This window comes from Barbus barbus, assembly GCF_936440315.1.
Source record: "Barbus barbus genome assembly, chromosome: 7".
Lineage (NCBI taxonomy): Eukaryota > Metazoa > Chordata > Actinopteri > Cypriniformes > Cyprinidae > Barbus > Barbus barbus.
Window position 1 is genome coordinate 32,263,119 of NC_136735.1, and position 14,655 is coordinate 32,277,773.

The 14,655-nt window shown below is 41.5% G+C and overlaps 1 protein-coding gene across 1 annotated transcript; it reads right to left on the minus strand.

Moving 5' to 3' along the window:
• Positions 1-1,404: 1,404 nt before the first annotated feature.
• On the minus strand, positions 1,405-4,489 carry LOC306872415 (uncharacterized protein). Its single transcript, XM_079420947.1, has 6 exons — positions 3,784-4,489; positions 3,606-3,695; positions 3,450-3,530; positions 3,267-3,341; positions 2,102-2,842; positions 1,405-1,824 (listed from the first exon to the last, which is right to left on the minus strand). The coding sequence occupies exons 5-6, from the start codon at positions 2,763-2,765 to the stop codon at positions 1,532-1,534; spliced, it is 957 nt and encodes a 318-aa protein (XP_079277073.1). The 5' UTR covers positions 2,766-2,842; positions 3,267-3,341; positions 3,450-3,530; positions 3,606-3,695; positions 3,784-4,489; the 3' UTR covers positions 1,405-1,531.
• Positions 4,490-14,655: the final 10,166 nt, after the last annotated feature.

Consider the following 14,655-nt stretch of genomic DNA (forward strand, 5'->3'; position numbering starts at 1 on the left):
TGTTAGAGGGTTATTTTTTTATAATAATAATAATAATAATAATAATAATGACCCCCACTGTTCTTACAAATCTGGCTCAGTCTTGCATATATGCTTCATTAAACCTTATACAGGCACATTTGAATCAAAAGAGAAGTTAGACCCAACCGGTGAAAACATGTCAGATTGGTTTTGTAGGTCTTTTCTATTGCTAATGAAACAGAGATCTATAGATTGCTGCTGATATGCAATATGTAATAATCAGGGATCTCGTTCATGAAACACAAGCAGAAAGGATATCTGTGAAAAATGTATCTGTACTTCCTCTGTCCTATTGAACTGAACACAACAATTTGCAGCAAATGGATTTATGAACGATTCACGCAGAAATTCGCTCTGCTCGTGTTTCATGAATAAGGCCCCATGTGTATGCCCAAGGGAGTTAAAGGAATATCAGATCAACCTAAAACTGGGTTTTATCAGCATTTAGCACCACCTGCTCCCATGACTGTAGGTGTCAATATTTTGTTTCATCATCACCACAAGATGTTAGGAAGAGCAACTGGGGCATTTGATATTATAATGGCGATCATATTTCACATCCCATACAATTATGCTCATATAGATTACAAAACCGCTACTACAAAAACAAGGTTTCTTCTTTAATGGCCTACTGCACTTAAACAAAAAAGTAATCTTACAAAGTTGCATAAGGCATAAATACCTAAGATGGTCAAAATATGCACAGGGTCCTATATGTGCAAGAATTAAGCCAGTTTTTTGTCTCTAGTTTGACTGGTCTTTTTTTTTTTTTTTTAAGAATTACATTAATATACAAAATTATTCAAATGAGCAGGAATATTAAATTAAATGTACAGGACACAGGTGGCAATTTAATCATTACGCATATGAAATATTGGTTTAAGATTTTGTTAAATCGTAAAATTTGCCATGTAATGCAAAAATTAATGTAATGTTTAATGCTAATTATATTTAGTCTTTATGGGCTGAATCATTGCTGCAACAAAATGAACTAAGACACAAGTAAACATTCTTAGCAAGAAAAAAAAAACATTAGAAAACATAAGAGAAATGCAAATATATCATTAACTTAGAGAGCGTTTCAGAATTCACATACTAGCATAATGGTGTAATATTTGACGTCATGGTGTAAAATCATTTCTGAATCTGTTCCGAACTGTTTAAAAGAACCGATTTGTGGGAATAAGTAAATCTAATTTAGGAAGATAGGAAGTGTTGTCAAATGTTACCTCTAACTTTTCTCAGAGCTCGGATAGTAATGTTGACAGAATGACAGAAATTAAAAAAAAAAAAAAGGAATACAAGCTTTTGATTGTCACATTGATAAGTTTTGTGTTTTTAGGCAGAACAAAGAGGTTGAATTTTGGTTTAATAATTTTTTTTACTAAAGGTAAGTTTTATTTACACAAATGTAGATTTACAGAAATGTAGTCCTTAAACACCTCAATATAGTTTCAAAGGTGAACAAATGAAAGTTGGCCTCTGAATGGATTTAAAAATGGGGCTGGACCTAATATGAGGAAGGGGCCCAATCTTTGCGCTCCCGCACGCAAGCAGGAAGGGCCGACCATAAAACACAATTTTTCACACACTTTTCCAAATATGCTCCAGGAGGGCGATAGCGCTCATCCCAGAGCTTCCTAAAGACTGTTCGGCTAAGCTGGTCCACAGCCACCCTCATGGCACTCCCATATGACCACATGGCGGGCGTTCCTTTTATGGCGTCTTCCATCCGGTCATCATTCCAACGCATCAAGCCCTCAAGGAGATAGGCCTGAAAATGCGCATCACCGGCACTGGTTCCTAAAAGTTAAATAAACAAAAAAGGCTTTTATATGTCACATATGCTCAAGATATGTACTACACATGAGGTGCTATGAAGTAACTTGTTACATGTAATAGAGTGATGTAGTTGCATGAAAAATTATTGTCATTATAACCAGAGCTACTAGAGACTACAGTAAAATAACTGTAATTTATAAACTGCATTTATTAATGTGACATTACTTTAAAGTAATGGAAGCAGTTACAGTGCTTATAGTTTTTACAGAAAAATTTGTAATTCATATGCATGTAATACCTGCAATAAAACAGTTTAGGTAGAGGTGGAATGAATCCAAGGAGGTAGAGCCACGGGCACACCTGTAGCAGCACAGCTCCACACCGCCTTTTTTCAGTGTCCCCGTCTTCATGTAGAGCGGAAAGTTCTCTGGGTCTTGGATACACGGAGCGTGCTTCTGCTGTTGATTCCATATCTGCTGGATCCGTTCGTGGTCCAGCAGAGGAACTCCCAGAGTGTCCTTTCTGTCTGCACTGTCAAACAGATCGATCAGTGATCCAATCGATCTGGTGGTCTCCTCCAGCCCCCTGGTCCTCCTCCGGCAGTGCAGTGCCAACTCCCTCCGGGTAATGCGAGCACTGACCACCCTTTCCGAGATGTGGCCAGTCTTCTTTGCTGCCAGTTCCTCCTCCTTTGCACGGCGAAGAGCAGCCACATCCTCTGGATCCCACTGAAAGATGCACGTGGACAGACGTGCCATGAAGATCCCGTAGAGCGGATGAGCCTCTGTCGTGACACCTGCAGCAAATCGCCGCATGAAATGCCAGATGTCGAGGCGCACTTCAAGCTCATCCCACTCTGAAAACATGATCTTCACCCGAGACTGGCCGTGCTGACTGCAGCAATCTCTGTCCACGTACATCACTTTTGGGGCTGCCTCTCCTGCCTCCCGGTAGCGTTTCATCAGGCCAGCTGGCTGATGATGTGCGGGATCTGGTGTTTTGGCTGCTTCTGCTGATGGAGACAGGCCGGCACAGACCTCTGAGTGAACAGTAACAAAAACAATATAAGGATGACTGTTGCATTTGATAGTAATATGCCATGAATGCAGCCCACAAATGAAGTAGCCTGTGAAGCAGTAATTTTGGACAAGTATTAATAATTAGTGAAGAAAATGGTACTAGTGTTAAGAAGCAAAGAACACAGTGTGCACTTTATTGAGGTGTGATGAGAATGAGGTGTGATGAATTTAGTATAAAGTAATGATGCCCACAGACAAGAAGCATGCACACAGATGCAGTAAGGAAACAACTGTCCCTCTAATCATTAGAACAAAGAATCTCCACCATCCTATCTGCTGAGGGGGAGCTAAAAAGTGAGTGAGTAGAGCAAGCGGTGTGAAAAAGTTATCCGGTGATTGTTCAACAACGGGTAAGTTTGGAAACGCAAATAAATGTACTGACACCTTTGGATATCCTTAAGGTTTTGAATAAGTGCACTCAAAGAATGCATCCCGCTTGAGGCTTGATGTGACATAATTCTGTATTGTAAACAAAAAATATTTATATTTTATTTTTTCTAAAATAATGCTTCTCAGTGTTTTCACAAAACATTCTTTTAATATGTGCATTTGTGTCATATGCCACACCTGTATTTAGCTGTGCTTCACATTGTGATGCAGCAAATACCAGCTCCTCATTATCATCTTCAGCAGTGGGAACGGAAGTGCCTGGAGCACAAATGTTAAAACTATTACTCTGAACAATAAACAGAGACAAACGTATGTAAGACGGTGCTTGCTTACCAGTAGCGAAAAGCTGCCTTTGGGCCAGTGTGGAGCTTCGGGCTGGGAGTTCTGTTGCTGGAGGAGGTAAAGTGGACTGCAGTAATGGATCTGGAAACAGACAAAGTGGACAAGTTTGCCATAATGAATACATGTAGAACTTCTGTAGGGAAAATTCAGTATTCACACTTCTACTCACAGGGTTTAGAGTTTTCTCGCCAACTGTGAAGGAGACAAATGTTTGCCACGTGCCAGCAGCGCTTTCACGGTCTGCTGTACACCAGCTCGGATGGCTGCAGGTGGAGGTGCAGAGGCACTGGAGGCTGCAGTTGGATGTGCAGGCTGACGTACACTAGCGCCCACAGCAGAAGCCCGTCTTTTCAGGACATACGTCTTGAAAATGGCCATGTTGGTGTTGGGCCTGGCATTAACCAGGTACCTGATGAGGGCTTGGGCCTCCTTGCTCTGGTCTTCATAAACATCCTTCATGGACCGGCCCCGGAAGTCACCAAACTCCACTATCAAGTAGCCCTGGTCTCCAGTTGCCCGGGCTTCTGCTTGCATTTCCTGCTTCCTCTCATACTTCTCCACTTCTTCTGCCATTTCTCTAATATGAGAAGTGTACTGTAGGAACAGTTGTTTATTTTGTGACAGGGTTTTTTTGCGCTATCTCTTTGGAAATGCTGAGCACCAAATACACTGCGTACCCCAGAGAGTTTTCCAGGAGCCATCTAAATCTCTGGCCCTGGTACTTCCCAAACTGAAGTTTGCAGTGAGCCAGTACTAAAAACTGGTCACTGGGGTCTCCACCGTTTGTGCTGACAAAAGAACTGGCCTCTGCCAGCACCTCCTCATTAGGTTTGGCCCTTCAAGACGCCACATTTTCAAGTCGCTTTGCCTCCACTGATGGCGCCATGAGGAGTCGGGTTGATGTTGCCGATTGGTGGGGAAAAACAGGGTATGCGTACATTTTTTTAAATGAAAATCAGAAAGAGACTATTACCTCTAGCAATCTGAAAGATACCTGTACGTTAAGTGTGTAACGATAATTTAACAAGCTACATGTAAACCATATTACTGTGGTAATAAACATGGCCATAACCATAAACTGGCCTGATGATGAGTTTTCTACAGAGGACAGGAATCCCTGATATATCAAATATGTAAAGTCAAATTTGAAGTCTGAAATTTCCTTCTGTTTCCAATGCTGTCATCTTAAACCATGACTGTGCACACAGTGTAAAATTAAAATAAATAAATGGGGCAGCACAACTGTGTTAGTTTAGTATTTTTTTATATGCTTTTACAGTTTTTATTAATATTTTAAATTAGCTTTATATTTTCAGTCTTTATTTTAATTTTAGTTCAATATTCATTCTTTTTGTCATGTTTTTTTTTTTCAATCACTATTTAGGTAAAAAAAAAATTCAGTTAGTAATTTTAGTGCTTCATTTTATTTCATATTTTTATTTAGTTTAACTTTCTCATTTAATATCTTTCTTTCAATTAACAAAAAAAGTTTTTAATAGCTGTAGTTAATAATATGCTGCAAGATAATCACATAATATGATCTGGTTTTTGAAATGCAATGTGTGCTAAGTTTACTTTATTTACACATTTGCATAGAGTCTGACAATAATAAAAAATCAATTAAAATTAAAAGCATGAATTTAACATGTGAAAAGCAGGAGGGTTTGAACATTTGAAAAAGAGGAATTTATTCCATAAATATTAGTATTGTAACTTGTACCATAAATCACATTATTTTAATTATTTACTTATAATATAATGCATTAAAATTATTTTTATTTCATATTATCAAATATTCATATTTTATTTTACAGACCAATTATAATATAAAAGTAATATATTTGTCTTCATTTTTATAATTAAAGCAACAACAGCTTCAATAATAATAATTGTTGTTGTTGTTATTATTAATAACAATATTATTAATAATTACTTAATATTATTATTAATCGATTTTATTAGGTTCCTCAAACACAAGTTTTAATGTAATTTGGGGGGCAGGGGTGGGGAGGAGGTCACTAGTATTAATACCAAATCTAAGTAATTCAGTCATAGGACCCAGAATCTCAAGAGGCGTGATTGATTGCATGCGTACGGAACGTTTACGTCATGCGCCTGGTGTAGTATAAAGTAGTTATAAATCATGACTTTGCACACAATACACACATAATTTTTGACAGCAATATAACTTAATTAACGGACGGCCGATGATTTTAACTTATCTGATCAGTAGCGACATGTTTTCTGTATATCGTGGGAAAAGTTACAGGTTCACTGGTACTGAAGAAAATGTGTGCTATAACGTTACATGCTAGCTAGCTAAATTTAATTTTCCAAAAAATGCACACTGTGTACGAACAAATAATGAGTGATATTCAATAATGAAGTAAACCATTGCCTTACCTGTTTCAAAGATGACAATAATAGCGGCCGGTGGCGATTAGTCAAAAGTAAGCCACACGAGAGAGACACGCGATTGGTCAAAAGTAAGCTGCAGAGAGACACGCGATTGGTCAAAAGTAAGCCACAGAGAGACACGTGATTGGTCAAAAGTAAGCCGCAGAGAGACGCGTGATTGGTCAAAAGTAAGCCACAGAGAGACATGTGATTGGTCAAAAGTAAGCCACAGAGAGACAAGCGATTGGTCAAAAGTAAGCCACAGAGAGACACGTGATTGGTCAAAAGTAAGCCACAGAGAGACATGCGATTGGTCAAAAGTAAGCCACAGAGAGACATGTGATTGGTCAAAAGTAAGCCACAGAGAGACATGTGATTGGTCAAAAGTAAGCCACAGAGAGACATGCGATTGGTCAAAAGTAAGCCACAGAGAGACATGTGATTGGTCAAAAGTAAGCCACAGAGAGACATGCGATTGGTCAAAAGTAAGAGGAAGGGGCCCAATCTTTGCGCTCCCGCACGCAAGCAGGAAGGGCCGCCATAAAACACAATTTTTCACACACTTTTCCAAATATGCTCCAGGAGGGCGATAGCGCTCATCCCAGAGCTTCCTAAAGACTGTTTGGCTAAGCTGGTCCACAGCCACCCTCATGGCACTCCCATATGACCACATAGCGGGCGTTCCTTTTATGGCGTCTTCCATCCGGTCATCATTCCAACGCATCAAGCCCTCAAGGAGATAGGCCTGAAAATGCGCATCACCGGCACTGGTTCCTAAAAGTTAAATAAACAAAAAAGGCTTTTATATGTCACATATGCTCAAGATATGTACTACACATGAGGTGCTATGAAGTAACTTGTTACATGTAATAGAGTGATGTAGTTGCATGAAAAATTATTGTCATTATAACCAGAGCTACTAGAGACTACAGTAAAATAACTGTAATTTATAAACTGCATTTATTAATGTGACATTACTTTAAAGTAATGGAAGCAGTTACAGTGCTTATAGTTTTTACAGAAAAATGAGCAATTCATATGCATGTAATACCTGGAATAAAACAGTTTAGGTAGAGGTGGAATGAATCCAAGGAGGTAGAGCCACGGGCACACCTGTAGCAGCACAGCTCCACACCGCCTTTTTTCAGTGTCCCCGTCTTCATGTAGAGCGGAAAGTTCTCTGGGTCTTGGATACACGGAGTGTGCTTCTGCTGTTGCTTCCATTTCTGCTGGATCCGTTTGTGGTCCAGCAGAGGAACTCCCAGAGTGTCCTTTCTGTCTGCACTGTCAAACAGATCGATCAGTGATCCAATCGATCTGGTGGTCTCCTCCAGCCCCCTGGTCCTCCTCCGGCAGTGCAGTGCCAACTCCCTCCGGGTAATGCGAGCACTGACCACCCTTTCCGAGATGTGGCCAGTCTTCTTTGCTGCCAGTTCATCCTCCTTTGCACGGCGAAGAGCAGCCACATCCTCTGGATCCCACTGAAAGATGCACGTGGACAGACGTGCCATGAAGATCCCGAAGAGCGGATGAGCCTCTGTCGTGACACCTGCAGCAAATCGCCGCATGAAATGCCAGATGTCGAGGCGCACTTCAAGCTCATCCCACTCTGAAAACATGATCTTCACCCGAGACTGGCCTTGCTGACTGCAGCAATCTCTGTCCACGTACATCACTTTTTGGGGCTGCCTCTCCTGCCTCCCGGTAGCGTTTCGTCAGGCCAGCTGCCATGGAGTCCAGTCCATGTCCCTCGGCGGCTGTCTGCACATAGACAAGGACTTGCCCGTGTTCGTTTCCCACATTTGTGCACCAGGCAAGTTTTTTTGTGACCTATTGGGAAAAATAAAAGGGTCAAAAACTGTGTTCATTATGTACGCACACATATCCATATCTGGAAAATTTCTGGATATAAACAGGTCTGACAAAAATACCTTTTTTGTGGAGTCCATCTTGAGAACACAGCCAAAGACAGATGTTATTTTGGCCTTGACCTCGTGCAGTCGCCCCAGAACATCCCTGGCGTACATGGCTAACATCCACTTAGGTTTAGGTAGAGCAGGTAAAAGGGGAGGCTCAGCAAACAGAGGAGGCTGCACAAGGGAGGACCTTGTGAATGGTTCATAGGCAGTCAGTTACTGCAGGACACGCTGTGTCCATGCCTCACTGTGCTGTTCCATCAGCTTCTTGTAAAGCTGAGTCACACTGTTGCCCAGTGTCCTCTCTCTCATCATCCTCAGCACCCGGTTGTCACATGAGTATCTAAGGAAACAAGAGTATAATCATGCAAATGCTTTTGGTTGGTAAAAAATAACACAAATAAAAGCGCCTAATAATGAACGATTGTCGTTATGAATGACCTGTATGTCAGCAAAGCTGGAAACTGACTGCGGTGGCCCATATCCAGCTGTCCTAAGATGTCCTCGGACCAGGCAGGATATTTCTTTTTGTAGCGTTTGCATTCCAGATACTCAGTGGCAAGGTCATACCACCCGTCGATGTCCAAGACCTTGCGCACGGTATGGTAAATTCCTGCTGCAGTAAGTCTGTGCTTACCACAGTCTGGGCGAACACAGGCAAGAGGAAACAACCACATCTTCAGCGGCATCCATAAGAAAAGGGGCCAACAGAAGAAGAGGTTGGGTGAGGCAGGTGGCTGAGAGTGAATTAAAGGGGGCTGAGGAGGATACCACCAAAGCTTCAGCTGGGACACTAGTTCTGGCTTGACGGTTCGCAGGTTGGCTTTAAATAGAGTGTTCCGGATCCACTCATGCTGGAAAGGTGGAAGATTATCTTTCCAGTGAATTGGAAGCTCAGCTGGTGGCTGATGATGTGCAGGATCTGGTGTTTTGGCTGCTTCTGCTGATGGAGACAGGCCGGCACAGACCTCTGAGTGAACAGTAACAAAAACAATATAAGGATGACTGTTGCATTTGATAGTAATATGCCATGAATGCAGCCCACAAATGAAGTAGCCTGTGAAGCAGTAATTTTGGACAAGTATTAATAATTAGTGAAGAAAATGGTACTAGTGTTAAGAAGCAAAGAACACAGTGTGCACTTTATTGAGGTGTGATGAGAATGAGGTGTGATGAATTTAGTATAAAGTAATGATGCCCACAGACATGAAGCATGCACACAGATGCAGTAAGGAAACAACTGTCCCTCTAATCATTAGAACAAAGAATCTCCACCATCCTATCTGCTGAGGGGGAGCTAAAAAGTGAGTGAGTAGAGCAAGCGGTGTGAAAAAGTTATCCGGTGATTGTTCAACAACGGGTAAGTTTGGAAAAGCAAATAAATGTACTGACACCTTTGAATATCCTTAAGGTTTTGAATAAGTGCACTCAAAGAATGCATCCCGCTTGAGGCTTGATGTGACATAATTCTGTATTGTAAACAAAAAATATTTAAAGATTTTTTTTTTTTTCTAAAATAATGCTTCTCAGTGTTTTCACAAAACATTCTTTTAATATGTGCATTTGTGTCATATGCCACGCCTGTATTTAGCTGTGCTTCACATTGTGATGCAGCAAATACCAGCTCCTCATTATCATCTTCAGCAGTGGGAACGGAAGTGCCTGGAGCACAAATGTTAAAACTATTACTCTGAACAATAAACAGAGACAAACGTATGTAAGACGGTGCTTGCTTACCAGTAGCGAAAAGCTGCCTTTGGGCCAGTGTGGAGCTTCGGGCTGGGAGTTCTGTTGCTGGAGGAGGTAAAGTGGACTGCAGTAATGGATCTGGAAACAGACAAAGTGGACAAGTTTGCCATAATGAATACATGTAGAACTTCTGTAGGGAAAATTCAGTATTCACACTTCTATTCACAGGGTTTAGAGTTTTCTCGCCAACTGTGAATGTTTGCCACGTGCCAGCAGCGCTTTCACGGTCTGCTGTACACCAGCTCGGATGGCTGCAGGTGGAGGTGCAGAGGCACTGGAGGCTGCAGTTGGATGTGCAGGCTGACGTACACTGGCGCCCACAGCAGAAGCCCGTCTTTTCAGGACATACGTCTTGAAAATGGCCATGTTGGTGTTGGGCCTGGCATCTGCCTTAAGCAGGTACCTGATGAGGGCTTGGGCCTCCTTGCTCTGGTCTTCATAAACATCCTTCATGGACCAGCCCCGGAAGTCACCAAACTCCACTATCAAGTAGCCCTGGTCTCCAGTTGCCTGGGCTTCTGCTTGCATTTCCTGCTTCCTCTCATACTTCTCCACTTCTTCTGCCATTTCTCTAATATGAGAAGTGTACTGTAGGAACAGTTTTGTTTATTTTGTGACAGGGTTTTTTTGCGCTATCTCTTTGGAAATGCTGAGCACCAAATACACTGCGTACCCCAGAGAGTTTTCCAAGAGCCATCTAAATCTCTGGCCCTGGTACTTCCCAAACTTAAGTTTGCAGTGAGCCAGTACTAAAAACTGGTCACTGGGGTCTCCACCGTTTGTGCTGACAAAAGAACTGGCCTCTGCCAGCACCTCCTCATTAGGTTTGGCCCTTCCAGACGCCACATTTTCAAGGCGCTTTGCCTCCACTGATGGCGCCATGAGGAGTCGGGTTGATGTTGCCGATTGGTGGGGAAAAACAGGGTATGCGTACATTTTTTGAAATGAAAATCAGAAAGAGACTATTACCTCTAGCAATCTGAAAGATACCTGTACGTTAAGTGTGTAACGATAATTTAACGAGCTACATGTAAACCATATTACTGTGGTAATAAACATGGCCATAACCATAAACTGGCCTGATGATGAGTTTTCTACAGAGGACAGGAATCCCTGATATATCAAATATGTAAAGTCAAATTTGAAGTCTGAAATTTCCTTCTGTTTCCAATGCTGTCATCTTAAACCATGACTGTGCACACAGTGTAAAATTAAAATAAATAAATGGGGCAGCACAACTGTGTTAGTTTAGTATTTTTTTATATGCTTTTACAGTTTTTATTAATATTTTAAATTAGCTTTATATTTTCAGTCTTTATTTTAATTTTAGTTCAATATTCATTCTTTTTGTCATGTTTTTTTTTTTTCAATCACTATTTAGGTAAAAAAAAAATTCAGTTAGTAATTTTAGTGCTTCATTTTATTTCATATTTTTATTTAGTTTAACTTTCTCATTTAATATCTTTCTTTCAATTAACAAAAAAAGTTTTTAATAGCTGTAGTTAATAATATGCTGCAAGATAATCACATAATATGATCTGGTTTTTGAAATGCAATGTGTGCTAAGTTTAGTTTATTTACACATTTGCATAGAGTCTGACAATAATAAAAAATCAATTAAAATTAAAAGCATGAATTTAACATGTGAAAAGCAGGAGGGTTTGAACATTTGAAAAAGAGGAATTTATTCCATAAATATTAGTATTGTAACTTGTACCATAAATAACATTATTTTAATTATTTACTTATAATATAATGCATTAAAATTATTTTTATTTCATATTATCAAATATTCCTATTTTATTTTACAGACCAATTATAATATAAAAGTAATATATTTGTCTTCATTTTTATAATTAAAGCAACAACAGCTACAATAATAATAATTGTTGTTGTTGTTATTATTAATAACAATATTATTAATAATTACTTAATATTATTATTAATCAATTTTATTAGGTTCCTCAAACACAAGTTTTAATGTAATTTGGGGGGCAGGGGTGGGGAGGAGGTCACTAGTATTAATACCAAATCTAAGTAATTCAGTCATAGGACCCAGAATCTCAAGAGGCGTGATTGATTGCATGCGTACGGAACGTTTACGTCATGCGCCTGGTGTAGTATAAAGTAGTTATAAATCATGACTTTGCACACAATACACACATAATTTTTGACAGCAATATAACTTAATTAACGGACGGCCGATGATTTTAACTTATCTGATCAGTAGCGACATGTTTTCTGTATATCGTGGGAAAAGTTACAGGTTCACTGGTACTGAAGAAAATGTGTGCTATAACGTTACATGCTAGCTAGCTAAATTTAATTTTCCAAAAAATGCACACTGTGTACGAACAAATAATGAGTGATATTCAATAATGAAGTAAACCATTGCCTTACCTGTTTCAAAGATGACAATAATAGCGGCCGGTGGCGATTAGTCAAAAGTAAGCCACACGAGAGAGACACGCGATTGGTCAAAAGTAAGCTGCAGAGAGACACGCGATTGGTCAAAAGTAAGCCACAGAGAGACACGTGATTGGTCAAAAGTAAGCCGCAGAGAGACACGTGATTGGTCAAAAGTAAGCCACAGAGAGACACGTGATTGGTCAAAAGTAAGCTGCAGAGAGACACGCGATTGGTCAAGAGTAAGCCACAGAGAGACACGTGATTGGTCAAAAGTAAGCCGCAGAGAGACACGTGATTGGTCAAAAGTAAGCCACTGAGAGACACGTGATTGGTCAAAAGTAAGCCACAGAGAGACACGTGATTGGTCAAAAGTAAGCCGCAGAGAGACACGTGATTGGTCAAAAGTAAGCCACAGAGAGACACTCGATTGGTCAAAAGTAAGCCCCAGAGAGACACGCGATTGGTCAAACGTAAGCCCCAGAGAGACACGCAATTGGTCAAAAGTAAGCCACAGAGAGACATGCGATTGGTCAAAAGTAAGCCACACGAGAGAGACACGCGATTGGTCAAAAGTAAGCCACAGAGAGACACGTGATTGGTCAAAAGTAAGCCAAGAGAGACATGCGATTGGTCAAAAGTAAGCCACAGAGAGACATGCGATTGGTCAAAAGTAAGCCACAGAGAGACACGCGATTGGTCAAAAGTAAGCCACAGAGAGACACGCGATTGGTTAAAAGTAAGCCACAGCGAGACATGCGATTGGCTCATGCGGGCTTACTTTGGGCTTACTTTGGCTCAGTCGGTGGGATGCAGTAGGTGCAAGCGGGATCGATGCCCGCATTCTCCAAGCTGCCCTTTTATGCTTTTTTTGCCCTATAAAGAGACAGACTACGCTTTGACGTTATGCTCCCAACATGAGCTCTTGGGGCTCACTGCTGCCTAAAGGTTTTTTGGACCGGGTACTGCACACATTCATGACAAAAGCAGGTCCCACCCAGATTTGAACCCAGATCGCTGGATTCAGAGTCCTGAGTGGTAACCATTACACCATGAATGTTGACAGGAGCAGCTGTCGCTCACATGGCCTCAAAGACTAAAATCACTTACAGACTCGCCAGCAGCAGCACCACCAATCTTTTTATTTTTCTGCCGCAAGAAAGCATACAGATTTGAGCTCGGATCACTAGATCACTCGGATCACTAGGTCCAGAGTGTTAACCATTACACCATGGAACCACCACTGCTTCGTTGGTGGCCGTCTGGGAGGCAGATAGCGCCGTGGCTGTGGGGAAGCAGTTAGACAGAGGGGTTGGATCCCTGGGAATTTTGGGCATTGGCCCCCTCGACCAAAAGGCAAAGACAGGGAACATCTTGCGAAACCCAGGATCAAACCAGGGACCTTTAGATCTTCAGCCTGTCTCTCCCAGCTGAGCTATTTCGTCCACCACTGCTAGCCGTTTAGCGAGCAGGGATTTCCGAGAGACCACCGTTCACTTTGCCAGAAGAGCAGAGCTGAGCTCCCAGAGAACAAAAGAGGCTGGCCTGTATGGGGATCAAACCCACAACCTTGGTGTTATTGGCACCATGCTCTAACCACAAACTGTAAAAAACGATGGACGACGCGTCTCCGCTTCCTTCCATTATAGAAAAGTGAAGCCAAAACATCTCAGTATGGCCGCTGCCATCGTGAGTAAATGACGTCATTTGGAGCCCGAGTCTGCGCAGTAGAGATTCGTTTGGAACCAGAGTCTGCGCAGTAGAGATTCGTTTGGAACCAGAGTCTGCGCAGTAGAGATTCGTTTGGAGCCCGAGTCTGCGCAGTAGAGATTCGTTTGGAGCCAGAGTCTGCGCAGTAGAGATTCATTTGGAGCCAGAGTCTGCGCAGTAGAGATTCGTTTGGAACCAGAGTCTGCGCAGTAGAGATTCGTTTGGAGCCCGAGTCTGCGCAGTAGAGATTCGTTTGGAGCCAGAGTCTGCGCAGTAGAGATTCGTTTGGAACCAGAGTCTGCGCAGTAGAGATTCGTTTGGAGCCAGAGTCTGCGCAGTAGAGATTCGTTTGGAGCCAGAGTCTGCGCAGTAGATTCGTGAGGTGGAGCCGCAGAATCAAACTCCCGCCCAAACTCCCGCAGACCCAATCAACCATAACGACACGCCCCGTTTTTATAGCATGAAATTACTAGCTAAAATCAAACTTACCACAAAAACGAACAATTGAACATATATCAGTGTGATAACAACTACCTTAAATGGCCAAAATCATATTTTGGAAAATTGTATTGGAAGTGTAATACATTTTTTTGTTATGACTCAAGTCCCATTCGTTTACATGGAGAGGGTGTGGTTTATGATCTGTACTGCAGCCAGCCACAAGGGGGCGATCAAAGAGCCCGCACCTTCACTTTCGAGTACGAGTGAGACACACCCGGCTCTAACCAACTGAGTCAACAGGCTAACATGGAAGCAATTATAGCAGCTGAAAAAAGGAATGCCTTAAAACTCTCTAAAGTACTTGCAGTATATACTGATCAACACCCAGTTGAAAATATGCTTTTATACTTTTTTTTTTTTAT

Excerpts from the sequence above, each read along its gene's own strand:
- LOC306872415 (XM_079420947.1), bottom strand. The coding sequence starts at position 2,765 with ATGAAACGCTACCGGGAGGCAGGAGAGGCAGCCCCAAAAGTGATGTAC. Across the intron at positions 1,825-2,101 it reads CCTAAACTGTTTTATTGCAG|GAACCAGTGCCGGTGATGCG; the intron begins GTATTACATGCA and ends TTTAACTTTTAG.